The sequence below is a fragment of the Enhydra lutris genome, unplaced genomic scaffold (genome assembly GCF_002288905.1).
Source record: "Enhydra lutris kenyoni isolate GAN:26980312 unplaced genomic scaffold, ASM228890v2 scaffoldscaffold92, whole genome shotgun sequence".
NCBI lineage: Eukaryota > Metazoa > Chordata > Mammalia > Carnivora > Mustelidae > Enhydra > Enhydra lutris.
Genome location: NW_019154176.1, coordinates 2223160 through 2244062, shown reverse-complemented (window position 1 = coordinate 2244062; position 20903 = coordinate 2223160). Strand labels below are relative to the sequence as shown.

The 20903-nt window shown below is 59.4% G+C and overlaps 2 protein-coding genes across 6 annotated transcripts; one reads left to right on the top strand and one right to left on the bottom strand.

Moving 5' to 3' along the window:
* Positions 1–40: 40 nt before the first annotated feature.
* LOC111162441 (coiled-coil domain containing 151) lies at positions 41–8877 on the bottom strand. 3 transcript variants are annotated; one of them, XM_022526864.1, is made up of 13 exons: positions 8337–8877; positions 6990–7111; positions 6791–6868; positions 4634–4804; positions 4449–4550; positions 4223–4348; positions 3908–4030; positions 3219–3371; positions 2112–2272; positions 1869–2025; positions 1087–1242; positions 587–671; positions 49–405 (listed from the first exon to the last, which is right to left on the bottom strand). In XM_022526864.1, the coding sequence occupies exons 1-13, from the start codon at positions 8575–8577 to the stop codon at positions 287–289; spliced, it is 1794 nt and encodes a 597-aa protein (XP_022382572.1). In that variant the 5' UTR covers positions 8578–8877; the 3' UTR covers positions 49–286. The 3 variants fall into 3 exon arrangements, with proteins under 3 accessions (XP_022382574.1, XP_022382572.1, XP_022382573.1); XM_022526865.1 differs by having other exon boundaries at positions 4634–4801; XM_022526866.1 differs by lacking the exons at positions 4449–4550; positions 6791–6868 and having other exon boundaries at positions 41–405; positions 4634–4801.
* A 562-nt stretch (positions 8878–9439) lies between these two features.
* On the top strand, positions 9440–20545 carry LOC111162443 (protein kinase C substrate 80K-H). Of its 3 annotated transcripts, none has more exons than XM_022526869.1 (18): positions 9440–9518; positions 9908–10060; positions 10253–10369; positions 10946–11041; positions 11140–11197; positions 12110–12227; positions 13677–13806; positions 16380–16464; positions 17069–17147; positions 17796–17882; positions 18171–18338; positions 18433–18532; positions 18974–19043; positions 19316–19405; positions 19603–19677; positions 19770–19869; positions 19951–20114; positions 20229–20545. In XM_022526869.1, the coding sequence occupies exons 2-17, from the start codon at positions 9985–9987 to the stop codon at positions 20095–20097; spliced, it is 1596 nt and encodes a 531-aa protein (XP_022382577.1). In that variant the 5' UTR covers positions 9440–9518; positions 9908–9984; the 3' UTR covers positions 20098–20114; positions 20229–20545. The 3 variants fall into 3 exon arrangements, with proteins under 3 accessions (XP_022382577.1, XP_022382576.1, XP_022382575.1); XM_022526868.1 differs by having other exon boundaries at positions 18171–18359; XM_022526867.1 differs by having other exon boundaries at positions 18168–18359.
* Positions 20546–20903: the final 358 nt, after the last annotated feature.

Sequence of the window (20903 nt, the reverse complement as noted above, 5' to 3'; positions counted from 1 at the left end):
CAGTCTTTGCAGCGGCGCAGGGTCAAGGAGAGGCAAATACCCAGGGGGTTGATTGGTGACCTTTATTGAGCGACTCTGAGGCCAGCACAGGCTCGCCTTGTAGATTTACTGTGGGAACATCCGGTGGCCCGGCCCCCTTCTCTACTCCCGGGGGCCACCGGCCTGTTCTGCTCCCTTGCCTCAGCTGCGTTTAGCCTTTGAAGGGGCCCATGCGCCCGAGGCTGGACCCAGAGGGGTTGGGGGCTCCGCAGGGGCCCGGAAGCGCCAGGTGGACGCAAGGGTGAGTCTAGGTCTTCCTTGAGCGATTGCGTTTCTTGCTGCGGGATTCAATTAGTTTCTGGGAACGAATCTTGAGCTCCGCGCGGCTCACCACGTCGTTGTCCTCCTCCTCACTTTCCTCTTCGTCTGCGCAGGGCAGTGAGGGGATCCGGGTTCCTATTCTTGGCTCAGATTTCCCTTCCCAGCCTTTACCATCCCTTCCCAACTCGGCCCCGCCCCCCAACTTGGCCCCCCGCCAGGCCTCGCACTGCTTTCCCTGGGTCGGCTTGGGCCCCCAGCCCCGCCTCTTTTCCCTGACCGTACTGACCGAAGAACTTGTCCTTGAGACTGGCAAGGGGCAGGGTGATGCGGGTGTTGTACATAGGCAGCTTTCCCTCTAGGGTGGAGTAGAACTGGGGGGAGGAAGGGAGCGGGAGACGAGAGTGGGTGCGGTAGAGGCTGCAGGGGCGTTCTGTATCCCCTCCTCCTCACCCCATTCTAAGATATACCCTGATTCCACATGACACCTCTGCCCACTCCTCCTCGAGTTTTTCTCGAGCCCAGCCGACTGACTCGTTCTTCAAGCTCCCCGGATACCCAATCCCGCCCCTTTGACCGCCCCTGATCTCAGGGTTTTCGCCCCTTGATTCCCCGCTTCCCCGCGCACGTGCACACACTCCCCAGCCCTGCCCACTGGCCTCGCGGGCCCTCTGGAAGTTCTCCTGTCTCCTCAAACCTCACAGGTTGTCCCTAAAGGTCATTTCCCACCCACAGGCTCCCCGGTTTTCTGCCCCTGCATCCTCAGCCCCGCTTTGGCTGTACTCGGACCTCCTGGTCGGTGAGGTGGCGCAGCATCTCGGGCACGTCATGGCTCTCGAGCTGTGCCTGCAGCTTCAGAAGCTTTTCTTCCACGACGCCCAGCAGGTCTGGCAGATAGTCACCCGCCTGGGGATCCAGCTCCTTTCCGGCGAAGGGGCCCTCCACCTGCGGCGGGGGCGGAGCCGACTCAGCCCAGAGGGGGCGGGCCTCGGGGGCGTGTTCCGCCAGGGGCGGAGCTTTACCCCCCTAGAGCTAGGCTTTCGAAGGCGAGGGACGACCAACAGGGGTGGGGCTAGCGCCTGTGGGGCGGGGCCTCTGAACGCCGGAGACCAACGACAATGGGTGAACGAAGTGTTTGAGTGGAGGAAGGGGGTAGTAACGCACCAGAAGTCATTTCGGGGATGACTTTAGGGGGAAAAAATGGGCCACTGCTGCGGGCAGTGTGGGGCGCCCCCCGTCGCAGGCTGCCCAAGTGTTGCAGTGGGGGTCTCTGAGGTATGGCGTGGGGAGGCAAAATGGGACCTTCCCGTGAAGATGCAACAGGGTCTCTGAAGTCCTGAGCCTCTTGAGAAGTAAGGCGGTTTCCCCGCAGGAACCGCAGGTGGGGTCTCTGAGGAGTGGGGCTGGGTGTCCCCTTTCGGCGGGCTTCTGACATCCTGGACAGGGCCCAGGGTCGGTCCCCTTTGAGTAGGGGCAGAAACCCCACCGTCTTGGGCTGCGGAAGGTTCTGCGCTGAGCTTCCTAGGCGAGGGGTGGAGGCTGGGGGGAGGTGCGAGGGTGCGCAGGCCTACCAATGTGATGTGGTTCATCTTGCCCGCCAGGTGTTCGAGGCCCTCCTTGAGCATCTGTACCGCCCACATGGCGCGCTCCAGCTCATCCTGTGCCTCAGTGCGCCGCTGCTCTTCCGCCTTGAGGCGCTCCTGCAACTCAGCCTGCAGCTTCTGCTGACTACAGGCAGTGGGGAGGTCACCTCTGGAGAGTGCCTCCGAGCCTGGGGGGCCCCCCAGCCTCTCCCTTGGGCACCCGGGCCACACCTCACAATTGTGGTCTCCCCGGAGTACTTGAGGTCTTCCAGCTCTCGCTGCAACCTCTGCTTCTCTTGCTTCAGCCTCGCCAGCGACTGCTCATTCTCGCTCTTGAGCGTCTCCAAATGTGTGAAGGTGTCGCCCTGTGCCAGGAACCGCCTCACCACCGCCTGTTGGCCACACACCCCCAGGTCAGAGGGAGGCCTGGGCAGGCCTGAGTACACCCCCTCTTCCTCTCCCCTGGGCACGCAGGACAGATGGCCTAAGCTGGTGGCTTCTGCACAGCGATGATGTTTAGGGACTCCGTGATTCAGACTCAGTGCTGCCTCAAGGATGTGCAGCCCCCCAACACATAATTTTTGCCGGGCCCTTGTCTATGTAAGGAATTTGAATCAGCCCAGATCGGTGTGTGGTGCCGGGTAGCAGTGAGCATCGTTGTTTTCCAAAATCAACCCGCCATCCACACTGTGACTGCGAATCTTGCCCAATCCACCAAGGAAATAAGGCCAATCTCGGGAGCTAGCTGCCCACCAGGCCAATTTCTGGGAAGGTGCCAGGCCACACTGCCCCACATGACCCCATAGCCCAGATTCCGCAGAACTCATCAGGGGTTAGTTACCCTATGGGAGAAGTAGCAGTGGGAGAGTGCACAAAGGGGAGAAACTGGACGGGGCCCAGTGGGATCAGCATCTGCCCGCGGAAAACATAAGGGTCTTAGCAAATGGCAAGGAAAATGCTGCAAACCGCAGGGCCCAGGGCAGGGGCCTGGCTTGCCAGGGTCTGAAAGCGGCACCAGGCAGTCTACTGTGCCCCAGACCCTGTCACAGGGACTGGAGACACAGGAGAGACCAAAGTCGCAGTTCTCACAGAGCTGACATGCCCAAGAAGTTAGCACCCGCATAAGAGCAAGCAGGTAAGAGACTGATGGCCAGGGTAGACGGCTCCTGTGGGTTTTGCTGGGAGGAGCAGCAGCAAAACGGGGCAAAGGCTGGAGGAGGGAGGAGTGTCTTTGAGGCTGCAGAAACGGGAGGCTGCGCTTGTTGGCCTCACGGGCCTGGGCTCAGTCTGAGCAGAACTAGAGGGCGGGGAGGGTTGCGGGCAGTGGGCAGCACTCACGTGGGTTTCTGCCACGCCGGTGGCGTCCTTGACCTTGCCAAAAAGCATCTCTGTCTGGTACATGCTCCAGCGCTGCCTCAGCTCCTCCTCTTTGGCGCGCAGGCTGTCCTGGGTCGAATCCTCGGACTGCAGCAGCAAGTGCTCACGCTGGGTCTGCTCACAGGGCAGGAGTCAGCTTTCAGGCAAAGATTCGGGGTAGAGGCCAGAGAGAGGGAGCCGGGAGAGGGCGGGGCCCAACTGGGGAGCCAGGGTAAAGGCTCGGGGCCAGGTCCAGGGCACCCAGCCTGGGGTCAGGAGTGCAGTAAAGGGTTGGTCAGCGATGGGCAGCCTCAGAGGCAGGGCGAGGAGGCGGGGTCAAGGGAGCGGGGGCGGGACCTCGAGTAAGGGGCGGGCTAGAAGCGGGACCAGATTTGGGAGTGGGGCGCAGTGTAATCAGGTGGGGATGGATGGGAATGATCGGTGACTGAGGGGCGATGTGGAAGCTCCTCCAAACAGGGCAATCGGATGGAGGGAGGGCGGGGTCAGGGAAGTGGGAGGAGCCCTAGTCATCCGGTGGAGATGAGGGCGGAGTCCGGAGAAATGTTAAGAGCCCGGAAGGTCTAGGGATTGGCTCGACATAGAGGTGTGGCGGTACCCGCGGAGTCAGGTCCAGGCTGGGGCTGCACCCCGGGACCTGTGGACACGCCCACCTTGCGCTCCATGCGTTCGTTCTGCAGCTTCCTGTCCTCCGCGCGCTTCTTGCACTCGGTTATGTAGCGCTCCCGCTTCTTGCGCTCCCGGAACACGGTCTCCTCCAGGTACTGCAACTGGTTCTGGAGGCAGGGCCAGGGGACAGCAGGACCAGCTGGTACCTACCGAGGCTCAGGGCCGAGGGACACAGCTGGGCCAGAGTGCGGGGTCCTGGGAGATAGGCGGGAGGAGCTCGGGGACAGCTGGGGTTCAGATTCTGGGGCCAAAAGACCAAGGCGTCTGGGCGGGAACCCCAGGGCCTGGCAGTCTGGCACCTTGGCGATGTCCCGGGCGTTGATCGCCTCCTGGTTCACCACTTGCAGCTCCTCTAGCTCGCGTTTTGCCCTCACCACCTCCGCCTCCATGAGGTCCAGCCGGTTTTCCAAGTGAAGGCTCTCCTCCTGGGGGTGGGGGTGGGGACAGGCCCGTGACCGCTGTCCCTCTGCAGGCTGGCCTTCCTACTTGCCTCCACCCCACCCCCCAAGTCGCCCTGGTCCCTACTTGGAGATAGGCCTTGAGCTGCAGGTACACATTGGTAATGTGTTCGGCTTCTTCCGCCTTCATCCTGGCCTTCTCCAGGCGGTTCTCCAGGTTCCGCATGGTCTAGATGGGAAGCAAGGCTGGGCCGAGTCCCCTCCCCTCTGCAGTTCTCCTCGGGATCTCTACCCCTCCTCAACGGGCCTCACCTTGGCCACCTCTGTGTTGCCATTTTGCGCTTCGGCCATCTCCAGCTGGCGGAGGCTGTGCCGCAGCTGGAGCTCTTCCAGCCACTTCTGCCGCACGCCCAGCTGGTGCCGCAGCGCGTTCAGCTGTTTAACCTTCTCGCTCAGCCGGTGGTCCAGGTGCTCCAGGGCCTGCTGGAGAGAGGCCAGCCCAAGCAGCAGCCTGAACCCTCCCACCTAAGCCTTCCTCCCCTTCTCCCAGATCTTGTTTCTCCTCTCCCCGGGCTCAGCGGCATCAGACTCCAGACCCAGCTGACCCCTTGCTCCTGCAGATCGTCTCCCCACTTCCCAGTTTGCCACCCTGGCTGCTCTTCTTCCCTTACTTGGCCCAAGGAGAGACAGCCTCTGAGGCTTCTCACCTCTGTTCACACCCACCCCCTCCATGGACCTATCCAGGCTCAGGGTCTGAAAACTCACCATAGCTAAGAACATCCACATTTAAGCACCCCTTCCCCACACCAGGAACTGCAGGCTCATATACCCATATCTACACTGCCATCCAGGCACCTCAAAACCATTGTGTCCAAAATTGAGTACATGATCTTTCCCCAAGTCCTTCCTGGACTCTTCTTCTCCATGTCAGCTCATGGCAGTTTCATCCTTCCAGGTATGCAAGTCCCCCAAACCCGATGTCCTCACCTTCTCTTCTTCCATCCCACCTACAGCCAGCTTGTTAGCAATGCTTTGTTCTATTTCAAAGGTTTTCCCAGAGCTACCTCGTTCTTCCTATTTCCACCACTTTTGTCGAAGTGCAGCCAACACCGTCTTCACCTGGAGGACCTCCCCGCAGCTTCCCTCTTCTTCCTCACACTCTATGTCAGAAAATCTAAACTCTTAAGCCTGCTGGAAGGTTCAGCCCCTGCTGACCTTCTTTTTCTTTTCTTTTTCTTTTTTTTAATCTTTTTTTTTTTTTAAGATTTATTTATATTTATTTGACAGACAGAAATCACAAGGAGGCAGAGAGGCAGGCAGAGAGAAAGGAGGAAGCAGGCTCCCCGCTGAGCAGAGAGCCCGATGTGGGGCTCGGACCCAGGACCCTGAGATCATGACCTGAGCCGAAGAAGGCAGAGGCTTTAACCCATTGAGCCATCCAGGCGCCCCATTCTTTTTTTTTAATTAAAGATTTTATTTATTACTTTGAGGAGAGAAAGAGCCTGAGCAGGAGGGGCAGAGGGACAAGCAGACTCCAGGGCTTGATATGGAGCTCAGCTCCAGGACACTGAGAGCATGACCTGAGCTATAGTCAGAGGCTTAACGCACTGAGCTGCCACCCAGCTGCCCCCTGACCCTCTTGACCTCATCTCCTACAGAGCCCTGCTCAAGCGCTCCCATCCAGCCACACTGGCCAGGCCTGTGTCTCCAATGCTCTACTCCCTTGCTTCTACTTCAGGGACTTCGCACTTGCTGTTCCCTCTGCCTGGATTGCTTTTCCCCAAACCATTTCCTGCCTGTCTCATTCTCAGCTCAGATATCAGTGTCTTAGAGAGAGGTGGCTTTCCTGACCTCCCCAAACAATCTGAAGTGCAAACCCCTTGGGGTGCCTGGGTGGCTCAGCTGGTTGTCCACCTTTGGATCAGGTCATGATCTTGGGGTCCTGGGATCTAGTCCCGTGTTGGGTTCTGCGCTCAAAAGAGTGTCTGCTTCCCCTCTCCCTTTGCCCATCCCACCCCCTGCTCATGCTTGTGCTAAGTTAATAAATCTTAAAAAAAAAAAAAAAAAGGTGCAAATCTCTGCCCCTATCTATTTCTGTTTAATTCATTTCTGGTACTCCTGGAAATTACTTTATTTCTGCATTTGTTCTTGGTGTTTTTGTTTTGTTCTTGTTTTTGTTTTGTTTTGTTTTCCTCCACTCTCTTTTCCCCACTAGGATATGAAGGTTTGGGAAGTGGAGATTGGTCTGGTGTTTTGTTTTTTTTTAACTGCATAGTCCCCAATATCGAATACCATGCCTACACGTGGTCGGTGTGTGATAAAGATTAATTGAGTGAATAAATTAGCGCCAGCTAATGTGGAGAAAGGATTGGAGAAGGTGAGATGAGTCAGGGAGTCCAGTGGGGAGGGGACACAAGTTGGAAACGAAGGGAGAAGGGAGAGGGTCAGTGGAGTGGGGATGGCGCAAACCTGTCCTGTCCTGTTCTTCAAATACGGCTTCTCTGACTTGCACTCCCGAATCACCGCCTGGACCAATTTCTCATCTCCCTGCAAGGAGAGGAGCCCAGTCACTACTCACGCAGACCACCCCAACCTGAAGCAGCGCCCTGCCCCCCTGGGAACGCTGCCCTCACTCTTCGGGACCCTTCGCCCATTTCAGCATCCTCACCTGCAGCAGGTCTGTCAGCTGAACTCGCAGGACCCTGGTCTCCTCCTGGAGCTGGTTGATGGTCTCCTGATTCTTCTTGATGTTCCACTGGGTGCTCTCATAGAAGGCCTTCCGGTCACCCTCTGAGGTCATACGAGGTACACAAGCGAAGTGTGTTATAGGGGGTCGGGGGCTTCCCAGAGAAAAGCTGTTTTTGTTATCGTTGACTTAATATCACAACGATACTTCAGTGGGAACACTTGTCCTATACTCGATGCTGGACAAAGAACCTTCCAGCTGTCAAATACCATATGTCAACAGGTACATATCCATATCATACCCCTTTACAGATAAGAAGAATGAGGCTCAGGCTTATTAGATTGTTCAAGATCCCAAGAAGTCTGATTCCCGAGCCTGTACCTTCAACTACCGTGCAAGATTATACCTTCTAATAATAACAAAACAGTTACCATAATGGTTCACATCAGAATTCTCCAACCTTGGCATGACTGATATTTGAGGTGGATAATTATTTGTTTTGATCTGTCCCATGAGTTGTCAGATGTGGAGCAGAGTCCCTGGCCTCTGGACGCTGGATGACCCCCACCCCCAACAATGTGACTGCCAAAAATGTGTCCAGGCATTGCCAAGGGCCCACTGCGGAGCAAAATCGCCCTCTTCCATTGAGAAACATCGGTTTATGCTTTATAGTGTTTTACCATGTGCCAGTCACTGTTCTCGGCACTTTATACATTTCAACCCCTTATAGGGTTGTACTCTTACTATCCCCATTTTTTTTTTAAAGATTTTATTTATTTATTTGACAGAGATCACAAGCAGGCAAAGAAGCAGGCAGACAGAGAGAAGGGGAAGCAGGCTCGCTGCTGAGCAGAGAGCCCGATGCGGGGATCGATCCCAGGACCCTGGAATCATGACCTGAGCGGAAGGCAGAGGCTTTAACCCACTGAGCCACCCAGGCTCCCCTTACTATCCCCATTTTACGAATAGAGAAATTGATAGCAATTAGGCTACTCATCGTCCCCTAAGATCAAACACTCTTTGCAGAGCAGAGCCAAGATTTGAACCCAGAAAATCTGGCTTTAGAATGTGTTCTTTACCAACCCCCGCCCCCCAAAGTGCGTGGTAGAAGAAATTACACGAAACTATGAAACACAGTCTAGTTGGTTCTGAGCCTAGGAAAGATTTCATAAGAGATAAGGAAAACCATGAACAAGTATGAGTTTTTGCCTCCAGTTTTTGCCACCTGGATGAAGACCGGTGGAAGGCCCTTGTCACACAGTGTCTGGTCGCAGGGCTGGGAGGGCACTGTTAACTCCTGATTCTTTATGCCCTTTCGAGCGGTCTTACCTAACAGTTGTATCTTCCTCTGTAACTCTGCCACCTGCGTGTGCACAGCAGACTTGCCCCGGAGGACATGGAGGGGTCCCGCCTTGGAATGGAGTGGAAGCCAGGCCTGGGGCACACCCTTCACTCGGGAGTGACTGTGCTGGGCCTTAGTCTGACTGCCCTGGACCTTGCGGGAGGTCGAAACCTGGTCCTGAGAAGGCGGGATGTTGGTGGAAGCCCCCCAGCACAGGGGAGACGTCATGACTGGGCTGGGACCTAGGGTCCCTGGGGATTAGGGTGGCAAATAGCAATTGCCCCGGTCCTGGATCCGTCAGCACGGGTTCCCCGGGCTCTGGGAGAATGCACTTTCCGACCGCTTGGCGGGGCCTCTCAGCATTTCCCGGTTGCTGGGTAACTTCTGCCCCGCCCACTCCTTCCAACGCTCCCATGGAAACCGTCCGCGTTCCACACCACCGCTTTCATTGGCTAACGCTGGGCAGAGGGGCGGTCCAGTTGCGGGCTGGTTAAGCCTCTCGGCTGGGTATTAGGAGGGGAGTACTTTGGGGTCACCTGCTCATCTTTTTTTTTTTTTTCTTTTCGTCTTATTTTTGAGTAATCTCTACACCCACGGTGGGGCTGGAACCTGCAACCCTGAGATCAAGAGTCACACGGTCTATGTCGGAACCAGCCAGGCAAACCCTACTTTAAAAAAAATTTTTTAAATTTTTGAGTAATCTCTACACCTAATATGGGGCTGGAACACACATCCTCAAGATCAACAGTCCCGCTCCCTGACTGAGCCAGCCAGGCACCCCCTACTTTTTTTTTTAAAGCACCCCCCCTACCCCCGCAACACCACTACCACCCCGCTGGGTTTCCAGGGCATTTTTCAGAAACCTTCTTTTCCCGGGGAAGAACCTGCCACTCCCAAGATGGAGGAACGGAACGCCGCCATTAAGCGCGAACCATCAGAACGATCCCCTCTAGGGCTTCACAGTCCTATCCAAGATGGCCGTCTGGGTTCCAGCCCACCCCTCCCCCATTTGCCACTCCCAACATGGCCCCCTTGGGTCGCCGCTCCGCACGAGCGGCGTGACGCCGGAAGTAACGCGTCCCACATATTTCCGCTTTCTTTTTTCTGGAGGGACGGTTGGCTGCTGGGCTGGGGGGCGCGGTGGATATTGACCTTTGCCCCGGCCTCGTGTAGGTGGTGAATTAACGCGCGGGGTGGGGTGGTGGGGGTCTCCCCAATTTCTTATTGGGGGCAGCTCGAGGGTGTTCGTCGGTAGAGTGGGAGACTGTTAACCCCTTTGGCCAATTGGAGGGAATTGGATAGCTCACCAACCCTACCCACCCGCGACCCTCCCCAGGCAGGGAGCGGAGGTTTTGAGCCTTCCCCCTTGATAAGAAAAAAATGACACTCCCTCTGGGCAAGACTGGGGAGAGCCCCCCCACGCCGCCCATATCGGAAGCAGAGTGAGCCCCCATTGCCCGGAAGCGATGGAGGAGTCCAGCTGGCTGGAGGAAGAGGTGACTTCCTTCGGCTGGAAGTAGCCCTCTCCCACTGACTGGCGATCCCTTTCTTGCCGCAGCGTGGGTGCACAGCACATCTCCCCGCGGCCGGCTTCCTCCCCCCAGAACCTCTTTCCGGCCTGCGAGCTTCTGCGAGATGTTACTGCTCCTGTTGCTGCTGCCCCTGTGCTGGGCCGTGGAGGTCAAGAGGCCCCGGGGCGTCTCCCTCACCAGTGAGTCTGCCACTGGAGGTGGCTGGAGGTGGGGGTAGGGTGTGGGAGGGGCCGACTTGGCCCCTGGGATAGACACTTTGAGCTTTCTGCCTCAGTTTCCTGGCCTCTGGGTAGGGAAGGTGGATATACTCAGCGGCTGAGGGGGCCTCTTCCTGCCTTGGGTTGATGAGCCCCTTACCTCTTCGATCCCAGACCATCACTTCTATGACGAGTCCAAGCCTTTCACTTGCCTGGACGGCTCTGCCACTATCCCTTTTGATCAGGTCAATGATGACTACTGTGACTGCAAGGATGGCTCAGATGAGCCAGGTGAGTCTTTCTCTGTTCATTCATTCATTCGAGGTTTTCTGAGTGCCTGGGAAATGCCAGCCCCTGTGGTGCGGTAGTGACCAAGACAGACCCAGTCCTGCCTTCCCATGGCTCCCTGCTGAGTGGGGGAAAGCAGGCATAGAAGTGAGTGGTTTGGTGAGGAGGGTCATAGCTGCTGGGGGAGCCCAGAGCGCCCCTCCATCCCCACCCCTCGCCCAGCCTGGGGGGTCGGGAAGTGAGGTCTCCACTGAACCCTGATGTGTGCGGAAAATGGAGGTGTCAGCAGGTGCAAATACCTAGAGACAGGAGAGAAGGTGGGACTGAAGGGCAGACAAAGACAGAAGTGGAGGCAAGGGATAGAGCAGTGGGCTGGGCCTCGTTCTGAGGGCCTTGGTGAGAGGCAGAGGAGAACATGGGAGAGTTTGATTTCAGTCCCTGAAGCCCTTCCTTCCCTTTCTGTGCATCGGTGGTCCTCACATGCCGTGTGTGTGTGCACGTGTGTCCGGATGATCGGTCTGTGGGTGGATGTGATGAGTTAGCCCTGAGGTCACCTGGAAAACTACCTTCCTCCCAAAGGTACAGCCGCCTGTCCTAATGGCAGCTTCCACTGCACCAACACTGGCTACAAAGCCCTGTACATCTCCTCCCGATGGGTCAACGATGGAGTTTGCGGTGAGTGAGATCACACCGGGGTTGGGGAAATTGGCGGTGGTGGGGAAGTAGGGAGGAGCCACTGCCGGGTCTGATCCCATCCCTGCTTCTGCTCCCAGACTGCTGTGACGGGACCGATGAGTACAACAGCGGGATTGTCTGTGAGAACACCTGCAAGTATGTGGCTGGCAGCTGCTGCCCTCCCCCGCCCCCACCGCCCCCCACTCTCCTCCCCAGGGTCCTAGTCTCACCCCATCCAGTGAACCAAGCCCTTCTCTTTTCTGCTTTGGCCCATCAAGTGCTCACTCTGCCAGGGCCTTGTGAACGAACACCACGTCGCCACTCCATCCCCGGCCCAGAAGCGGGCACAGTTGTTTCCCACTTCAGCAGATGAGAAAAGTCAAGCTCAGGATAAAAAGGGACTTCCCCAAGGTTCCCACATCTAGGTCAGATCAGAGCCAGGACTTGAACCCAGGCCGGTCGGACATGAGACTCCCATCTCTGAATCACTCCACTCTCGTGGCAGACCCTGAAAACTGAAATGCCCGCGGCAGGTGGTAGAAACAGCAGAAGGCGGCTGAGTGAGGCAGTAGGGAGTGGTGGGCATTGTGGCATCTAAAGGATACACTTGCCCCTTGACTTTGGTCGGTTGAAGGCAGGCGGCCAGGCTAGATTCGTTTTTCAGAGAAGCTGAAAATCCCAGTACTTTTGTAAATTTGCCTTATGGAAGATTGTTTAGGTACAGGGTGGGTCAAGGGCAACCCAGTTACCCATCAGATGGCCTTCTCCTCCAGGAGTCTGATTTCTGTGCTTTTCTTTCTCTTTTGGGGACCAACCTCTAGCCCCACACCTGAGCGTTCCCTAGCCCCTCTCCTAGGTCCCTACAGTGAGCAAACTCTGACCACTATCCCTCCTCTCGGGGACAGGGATGAAGAGCTCTGAGCCTGGGGAGGAGGGGGGAGGAGGGTTTGTTCTTTATGTTTTCCCCTGTGGGGCGGGCTGCAGGTGGGTTGAGCCCTTTTGGAAGAGGCCCAGCTGGTGAGCCCTAAGGGCCTCCCTGGGGGTGCTTGTGTGTTCCCTCCACCCCAGAGAGAAGGGCCGGAAGGAGAGAGAGACACTGCAGCAGATGGCAGAGGTCACGCGAGAGGGGTTCCGCCTGAAGAAGATCCTTATTGAGGAATGGAAGAAGGCTCGGGAGGAGAAGCAGGTGAGGGACCCTGCGGGGACAGCCCAGGACATTCTGGGCCCTGAGGCCTAGAGTCTTGGGCTGGTGAGGCTGGGTGGGATTGACACCCGCCCCTGACTAATGGAGTCCCAGGGCCAGTTACTGTCTGTGTATGCCTTGGTTTACCCATTTGTCTGCTGGCTGTTCAGTCACTGGTTAAGCCGTTACCAGGTGGTGGTCAGCATGGGTGTTGTGCAGAGCCTTGAGGGGCTGAAGTGGGCTCAGAGGAGCTCTCCTCCTGCATCCCAGAATAGGAGGGGCGCCTAGCTGCGTCCTGGTTCTGTGGTGCCCTCTCTGGAGGATGAGGCCAGTAACCATGCGACCTCCCTGTTTGAGGGGAGGACTCAAGACGTCGTCACAGCAGCCTGGGTAGTTCTATAGGGCAAGTGCTGCAAGGGCTGGAAGAAATCATGTGCCCAGGCCACCCCCTGGGCTGCTGGATGGGTAAGAGTCCTCAGCCCTGTCCCTGGACTTCTGCCAGGCTCTTTGCAGGAGGACTTCAGCTCTGTTTTTCTGCCCAGGGAAGGTTCCGGGTCTTTTTCCCCCTCTATGCCCTGGCTGGTCAGGCCCCTCCTGAGGTTGGGGGTTGCGGGGGAAGCAGTGATGTCCCTTCTGGGTTCAGAGGATAGTCGGGGAGCCATGCAATGAGGTTGGCTTTGAGTGGCTTTTGCCCTCATGGGGGCGGTAGGAGGATCCTGGGAACAGCCCCGGCCGAGGTGTGGGGCGGGGTATTAGGACGAAAATGATCCCATGGCGAGGCTTAGGCTAAGACCCTTCAGCTTGGGGCCCCACAGCACACTCGTTCCTTCTCGAAATATCCACAGAGGCCCTGGATGTGCTGCGGTGTAGTGGGCAGAGACTGGAAACAGACCTGGAGCTGCCTCAGGGGCCCATTGTCCACTGAGAGGGACAGATGCCAAAGAGCCACTGGAAAAAGGGACATTTGGGTTGGGGCTTTGAGGCCTAGAGGAGACTTGTGCCTGGTCTCCCTCCTCCTGCCGCCTGTTGTGGCAGGAAGCAGGGACGGCTTCTGGAGGAGAAGGCCTCTATCTAAACTGAAATCTGTGGGATAATTCAGAGTCAGCCATGCAGAGTGTTCTAGGCAGAGGGAAAGCATGTGTGAAGAACGGGAGGCAGGGGGCCTGCGGGGGATCTAAATGCTGTCAGGGAAGTTGGACCCCGTGGGGTAAGAAAGCGTTGGGGCAGTTGGGACTGGAGTGGTGGGTCTGGTTTGGCAGGCCCTCGGGGGCTGCCTCGAGGTGTTCAGGGTTCTCCGCAGGGAGCTCGGGGGAACCACAGGAAGGGGGAGACCTGGGGAGGCGTGCACTTGGGAAGGTCACCCGTGGCCGCCCTGTGGAGTGGAGGCAGGGAGGTGGCACTCGGGAAGAAGGCAGAACAGGAGACATGGCATCTTGCCTTTCTCCTGCCCAGGAAAAGCTCGCTGAGCTACAGGCTGGAAAGAAGTCCCTGGAGGACCAGGTGGAGATGCTGCGCCTGGTGAAGGAGGAGGCCGAGAAGCCAGAGAAGGAGGCCAAAGACCAGCACCAGAAGCGGTGGGAAGGTATGTCCCGGGCCGGCCAGGGCCGGCCCTTGTCTCTGGCTGGGAAGTGCCTGGGCCCGGGAGTGCTACTCGTTACCTGTTGGCTCGAGTGTCTGCTGACTGTCAGTCATGGTGCCTCGGTCCCCCACGTGCCCCCTTGGCTTTGCCTGTGCGTTGGTCATTGCATTCGAAAGTCATTCGTAGGAATAATCTGCCACCTAGCAGAAGGGATTTTTTTTCCCGAGAGGAGATGCTCTTCTTTCTGCCAGCCACCTGGGAACACTGCCACTGGGGGTCCCCCTGAATCCAAAGCAAAGGCCGGAGGCCCCTCCAGCCTGTCAGGCAGCGTGAGCTGAGGTGGGAGCACAGGCTGGGGATTTCTGGCCCAGCCTCTCCTTGAGGGGACAACCCTGGAGTGAGGTCACAGCTTAGTTATGGGACGGGGGGAGGCTTTGATTCCCTCTCCCTTGCCTCACAAATTCTCAGCAGCACAGATCTCCAGATTTGCTGGGAGCTTCCATGTTCTTTAACCTTCCTGAATGGCTTACTGCCCTGGCAATTTATGCCACTTCGGTTGGTTGAAGGTGGTTTTTTACACTTTGTCCAGCATTTTCTTGATTTTGGCAGGTTGTGCTGCCATTCTGGTAAATCGGGAGCCTTGGCCCTCGTCCTCAGTCTGTCCAGTGGGGGTCACCCTGTGGAAGCAGGCCAGATGGGAGAGATGGGCCAGAAACCCCCTCTAGACTAGTCAGAGGACTAGGCATTGCAGGAAGGATTTGGAAGTGTGGCCCTGGCTACTCCCCGGGCTGGTAACCAGGAGCTGGGCAGCTCGTCTCTGAGTCCACACTGCTGATCTCCATCTCCTGGGCACCTGCTGCATTCTTTGTCCCTTCCTCTCTCTTCCTTGGTTCCTCACAGTCGGTGATGCAGCAGTTCATCCCGTGTTCATGGGGTACCTGCCGCGCGCCAGGCACACCCCAGGTGCCAGTAGTTTAGCACTGAACGAGATGGAGCTAGCCCCTGCCTGCTGAGAAGAGTGAGCCAGGCAGAGGGCACAGGTGCAAAGGCCCTGAGGCAGCCTCATGTCTGGTTTTTAAGGGACAGCAAGGAGGCCATGTCGCAGGAGGGAGGGAGGGAGGGAAGAGAATCAGAGGCGGAGGGGGAGAGACCAGGGCAGGGCCTTGGGGACTGTGGGGAGGACTTGGGCTTTTACCCCAAGTGTGGTGGGAGCCATGGCCCAGGGGCAAGTGAGCCAGGGGGGGCCTCTGAGCCAGAGCCCCAGTGGCATCTGCAGCCTCCCCTTCTTCCCTCAGCAAAGGCTATTTCTGCCTCCAGACCCTGGCTCCCACCCCCGCTGCTCTTGGGAAACCCTGGACTTTGTTATGTCCCCTCTTTCCTGGGCCGTGTCCAGCAGGTACCTCCCCTCTGCTGAGAAGCACACTCAGGCCCCGCCACTCAGACAGCTGTCCCCAGCCTCTGCCTTCCTGGCCAGTGCTGGGAAGTCGGGGAGTCTCCTTTCTCTGTTCATCCCGGTGGAAGCTGACTTCCTAACCCATCCTGTGTCTTTGCACCTGGCCCTGCCCTTTGCCAGCCGGGTGACCATGGATAGGTCCCTTCAGCCAGCCAGCCTCACACCCTCATCTGGGAGAGGGACAGTTGCCAGCCTGGTCTGCTGGCGTGTGGCGGGCCCTCTGCGGATGAGGGACAGGGGGGCCAAGGGAACCCCGCTGGGCCCGTTGTAGATGGCTGAGCGGAGGCCCGGAGTGTGCTCCATCCCTGGAGCAGCATGGTGGCCGCTTTCCTGTCCAGCTCGTCTGGTGGGGGTCAGGCCAGCAGAGGGGGCACCGTCCATCCAGGTGGAGGTCCATCTGTGGCCCTGTGGCTACTGGCTACAGCCCAGTTCCCTTGCATTCCTGGGACACTCCTGGGACCCCCCAGGAAGCCTTCCTGTCTTGGCCACACCCCGCCCCAGTCTCCATCTTTTTTTTTTTTTTTTTTAAGATTTTTATTTATTTATTTGACAGACAGAGATCAGAAGTAGGCAGAGAGGCAGGCAGAGAGAGAGGGGGAAGCAGGCTCCTTGCTGAGCAGAGAGTCCGATGTGGGGCTCGATCCCTGGACCCTGAGATCATGACCTGAGCCAAAGGCAGAGGCTTTAACCCACTGAGCCACCCAGGCGCCCCCTCAGTCTCCATCTTGACCTTCAGTGTTGGAGAGCGGGCCTGGGGTGCACGGGCTGCTTCTCCTGGGGGCTCCCAGACATGGCCGATGCATGATCTCCCTGTCAGGCTTGCACAGTCTAGCCCCTGCTTATTCAAACCCAAGGTCCCAGGGTGCCTTCAAGCCCCACCCCCCATGTCTGCAAATCCTCCCCAACTCCCCACTTTGGAGTCTCCCTGCTATTGGCACTTCTTGCCTCTTCCTTGGTCCCTGCCCTGGCCAGCCTTTGGCAGCTCATGGCTCCCAGCCCCGCTCTGTGCTCTTCCTTGGCCTGACTCGGCACCAGTGCAGGGCCAGGCGCACAGTGGGACACGTGGGGTGTTGGGGCGGGGTAGGCCTCGGGGCGGTGGGTGACAGAGCTGGCCCCTCCACAGAGCAGCAGGCTGCCTCCAAGGCCCAGCGGGAACGGGAGCTGGCGGCCAGCGCCTTCCAGGAGCTGGATGACGATCTGGATGGGGCGTGAGTCTACCTCTCCTGCCCTGGGCCTGGGGTCCCTCCTCCCACCTCCCCCTCTCCTGCGCCTGAGCCCCCCTCCTCAGCACGGGTCTCTAGTGAGTCCCAAACCATAGCTGACCAAGCCCTTGTTACTCAAGTATAAAGCAGATGCAGAAAAACACTGAGGGTAGATGAAGGACCCTCCCCACCCCACCCTAGGAGCCAGGTCAGGTAGCTGGGGGGTCCTGTTACTTTTCCCAAGCACGTTCTGTGGCCTGGGTCACTTTGACGAAAGCCAGACCCCTTCTAATCTCACCGTGCCCCTGAACTTGCTGGGTGACCCAGGCTAATGGCTGAGTGAAGGGGGGCTGTCAGGAACAGGGCGTCTCTGTCTCTCCTTTGAGCCCCTTGGAGGCTGCAGAGTTCTCAGGACAGGGCAGGAGATGGGGCTGGGCCCCCCTCCGACCCCAACCCCAGAGCTCACCACCTCCCAACTTCTGCCCCCCCCCAACTTTGAGGTCCTAAAATAAGTTCTAGGGGAAGGGCCCTGACAAGAGGGGAAGCAGGTAGCAGTGCCTGGAGCCAGTGGGCCTCACCGCTCTGCCGGCCTCTCCGTGCACACCTGCAGGGTCTCGGTCACCGAGCTGCAGACCCATCCGGAGCTGGACACCGATGGTGACGGGGCACTCTCAGAAGGGGAAGCTCAGGTACTCCATCCTCCCTGCCCTGGGACTTGTAGAGGTCTCGTCCCGGGGTGACCTTAGGGCCAGGGGGCGGGGGCCAGGCTGGCCTGGGGCTGCTCCCAGGGCTGCTGGGGTGCCTGGCATGGCCAATGCCACTTGGCCTTGCCTGGGGTGGGGGGCAGGAGGCTGGAAGCCCAGCTCTCCTCCCTGCCCTTTGGGACCAGGTTAGGAACACTCCAGATTCCCCACCCACCTGGCCCCACGTGCTCCCCCGAGTGTGTGTCCCGACTCTGCCCTCCTCCCGTGCAGGCCTTGGCTCTCTGTCCTAACGGGCTGGATCCCTGCTGCTGGCTTCTTCCCTGTCCCGCCCTGGCCTCTGCCTCTTCCCTGGGGCCCAGCAACCTCTGCTGCTGGTGCTCTGGAGCTTCCTCTCTCTGTCTCTGTTTCTCTCCCCCCACCCCACATGCTCCTCTCCTCTGGGGCCGCCCTCTTTCCCACGGGCCTGTGCTGCCCCCTTCGGGCTGCTCGGCTTCAGCGCCCAGGCCTAACCCTGGGTGTTCAGAGCACAGCCGTGCCTGGCACCGTAGCCTGAGGCCCCCCCTTGAGAGTGCCTGGGGCACAGGGGCGCACGTGGAGGCCCCGATCTTCACCCTGCCCCCACCACGCACACAGGCCCTGCTGGGTGGAGACATGCAAACTGACGCTTCTGCCTTCTACGACCGCGTCTGGGCTGCCATCAGGGACAAGTACAGGTCTGAGGTCAGTGGGGGTAGGGGAGGAGATGCAGTACCCCCTCCAGGCCCCCCTCCCAAATGCCTCACAAAGGAACTGCCTCTCCTTCTGGCACAGGGCCACCCTGGCCAGCTGGGTCATCCAGGCACCCTCCGTGGAGGGCCCCCCCATCAGCTGTCTGTCCCTCTCTCCAGGCCCCTAGGAAGGGGTAGAGACACGGAGGCTGCCCATGGGGTGATGGTGTGAGCTTGGACTTGAGCCGGGAGGCGGGCAGACCACTGAGCCCATAGCACCCATTACCCACACACCCAGCAGGTGCTCCCCACCAGCCCCCCACCTGCACCTTCTGAGCCTGACCTGACAGAGCCCAAGGAGGAGCAGCCGGCAGTGCCCTCGCCGCCCGTGGAAGAGGAAGAGGAGGACGAGGACGAAGAGGAGACGGAAGAGGAGGAGGAAGAGGAAGAGGAGGAAGAAGATTCCCAGGTGCAGGGGGAGCAGCCCCAGGTGTGTGTGTGGGGGGAGAAGGGGGTGACAGGGTGGGGGGCTGGGTTGCCGGCTGACTCTGCCCCTCCCCCAGGAGGCTCCCACCCCACTGGTTCCCCCGCAGCCTGCTGCCAGCCCCGCGGAAGAGGACAAAATGCCCCCCTACGATGAGCAGACTCAGGCCTTCATTGACGGTGAGGGCCAGGTGGGGCAGGGAGGGGACCCTGCCCGATTTCATGCTCCGGGTGATCCACACCTTCAGGGACCCTCCACGTGGGCCTCACTGGCTTCCCAAGATGGGCTTGCATTGGCCCTGAGCAAGCCTAGGGAGGGGCATCTGGGGCCTGGAGAAGCCATCCTTGCCCCGATGGGCCCCGGGGGCCCTTGCGCCTTCTCTGGCTGCTGCTTGTTTGTGCCTCCCCGGCAGATTGGCCGGGAGCCAGCGAGGTCCCAGGAGTCCTGGCCCTCCTTCCGCAGGAGTGGAGAGCCTGTGTGCAGGGCGGGGTCGGCCCTGAGCCTAGCAGGCCTGGGAGCTGGGGGATGCAAGTGTATCCAAAGCACCCCTTCCCTCTTCTTCCGGGATGGGGGCGGTTGGGGCCCCTCAGACCTCTTCCCATACTGCCCACCCCTTCCAGCCGCCCAGGAGGCCCGCAGCAAGTTTGAGGAGGCTGAGCGGTCCTTGAGGGACATGGAGGAGTCCATCAGGTAAGGGAGTAGGGGCTGGCCCGGGCAAGGCCATGTCTCCACCTGCCAGGCAGCCTCCGCCTGCTGAGCTCCCCAGAGGAGGTGGTAATGGGGAGTTGCCCCGGATACGTATGCTAAGACAGGGGTGGCTCCCCTGGGGAGGGTCCCCAGATGGTGGGGAGCCTGAGCCCAGCCCCCGAGTGGCCCTCCACTGCTGGAGTGGGACAGCACATTGGGCCTCCCTGTGTTGTCCTGAATGACGCTGCCCCTTGTGGCTTGGCCTCCCCTTCCAGGAACTTGGAGCAGGAGATCGCCTTCGACTTCGGCCCCAGCGGAGAGTTTGCCTACCTGTACAGCCAATGCTATGAGCTCACCACCAGCGAGTGCGTCCCCAGCTGGCCAGTGGGGCGGGTGGAGAGGGGACATCCGGGCCCTGCGCCAGCCTGAGCGAGGAAGGGGGATGGGGGGGGTGGGCTCAAGGGCGGTGGGTGGAGTTTGAGGTTCCCCTGTGCCCTGGGTGTGGGCGCACGGAGGAGGTTAGGGCCCTGTGTCCCCGCCCACCATCCCTGTCCTGTGACAGGTACGTCTACCGGCTCTGTCCCTTCAAGCTCGTCTCTCAGAAACCCAAGCTCGGAGGCTCCCCCACCAGCCTCGGGTGAGTGGGCGTCGAATGGATCCCCTCCCCCAGCATCCCTGCCCCGGCCACCGTCCTCCCCCAACCCCCTCACCACCCCCGCTCTCCCACAGCACCTGGGGCTCATGGGCCGGCCCTGACCACGACAAGTTCAGCGCCATGAAGTACGAGCAGGGAACGGGCTGCTGGCAGGGCCCCAACCGCTCCACCACCGTGAGTGCCAGGGGCCCGGGGGTTGTGGGGGGCGGGTGTTGGGGGGCCAGGCCCACCTGAGCCCTTACCTGCGCATCCCAGGTGCGCCTGCTGTGTGGAAAGGAGACCGTGGTGACCAGCACCACAGAGCCCAGCCGCTGCGAGTACCTCATGGAGCTGATGACGCCGGCGGCCTGCTCGGAGCCGCCGCCCGAACCGCCGGCTGATGGTGACCACGACGAGCTCTAGCCCCCCCGGGCGCCAAGGTGGGCAGGAAGCTGCGGTGCCGCCTCCGCCTGGGGTTGCGCCGGGGTCTGAGCAAAACTTCTCTCCTCGTCTCCGTCTCCCATCCTTCTCACGTGGTCTTTCTCTGGCCCCAGAACCTCAAGGCACGGAAATACCCCCAGCGGTGTCGCCACCCCACCCCACTGTCTGTGGACCAAGGCCCCCGCTCCGGTCCCCTCACCCACCTAGCGGGGGTCGGAACCAAGTGGAGCTCCGGGCCCTGCTCTCGGGTGGCCGGGCAGGGCCCAGCCGCGTTCCCAGGCCCTGGCGGCCTCCAAAGTTAGAATAAAGGAGTTTGCCCACTCTGGGCACCCCAAGCCCACCCCTGCCCAGGGTGTCTGCCTCTGTCCCAGGTGGGTATCAGTGACTTGACCTGTGACCTCAAAACAATAAACACGATCCCCCCACCCAACCGGCCCGTGTCTGCCTTGCTTTACTCAGGTGTAAAGGGGCCAGGGATGGGCGGAGGGAGGAACTGGGGAGAAGTGACTTTCCAGGGATGGTGCCCAGACCTCCTCTCCCATCCGGCTGATGCCACAGCTGGGGTCTCATCAGAGCCTGATTGACATCTGAGATGCTCCATGGGCCATGGAGCAAAGCCCAGCACCACAGGCAGACGGACCCCGGGCCACTGACATCTGGGCTTTTGCCTGCACCCATTTCCCACCCACCCTGAGTCCCAGGTGTGTCCTTGGGGAGCCCCAGGGCTCCACGTGACAGCCAGGCCCAGCAGCCTAGGTGGGGTTGCACAGCTCCAGCCGATGACACAC

What these genes read in the sequence shown, in the direction of transcription:
- LOC111162441 (XM_022526864.1), bottom strand. Translation starts at nt 8,577, where the DNA reads ATGACGTCTCCCCTGTGCTGGGGGGCTTCCACCAACATCCCGCCTTCT. An exon ending in GGGGAGACCACAATTGTGAG is followed by an intron (nt 2,026 to 2,111) that starts GTGTGGCCCGGG and finishes CACTGCCTGTAG; the next exon opens with TCAGCAGAAGCTGCAGGCTG. An exon ending in TCTCAAGGACAAGTTCTTCG is followed by an intron (nt 406 to 586) that starts GTCAGTACGGTC and finishes TGCCCTGCGCAG; the next exon opens with ACGAAGAGGAAAGTGAGGAG.
- LOC111162443 (XM_022526867.1), top strand. Translation starts at nt 9,985, where the DNA reads ATGTTACTGCTCCTGTTGCTGCTGCCCCTGTGCTGGGCCGTGGAGGTC. An exon ending in GTCTGTGAGAACACCTGCAA is followed by an intron (nt 11,198 to 12,109) that starts GTATGTGGCTGG and finishes CCTCCACCCCAG; the next exon opens with AGAGAAGGGCCGGAAGGAGA. An exon ending in GACATGGAGGAGTCCATCAG is followed by an intron (nt 19,044 to 19,315) that starts GTAAGGGAGTAG and finishes CTCCCCTTCCAG; the next exon opens with GAACTTGGAGCAGGAGATCG.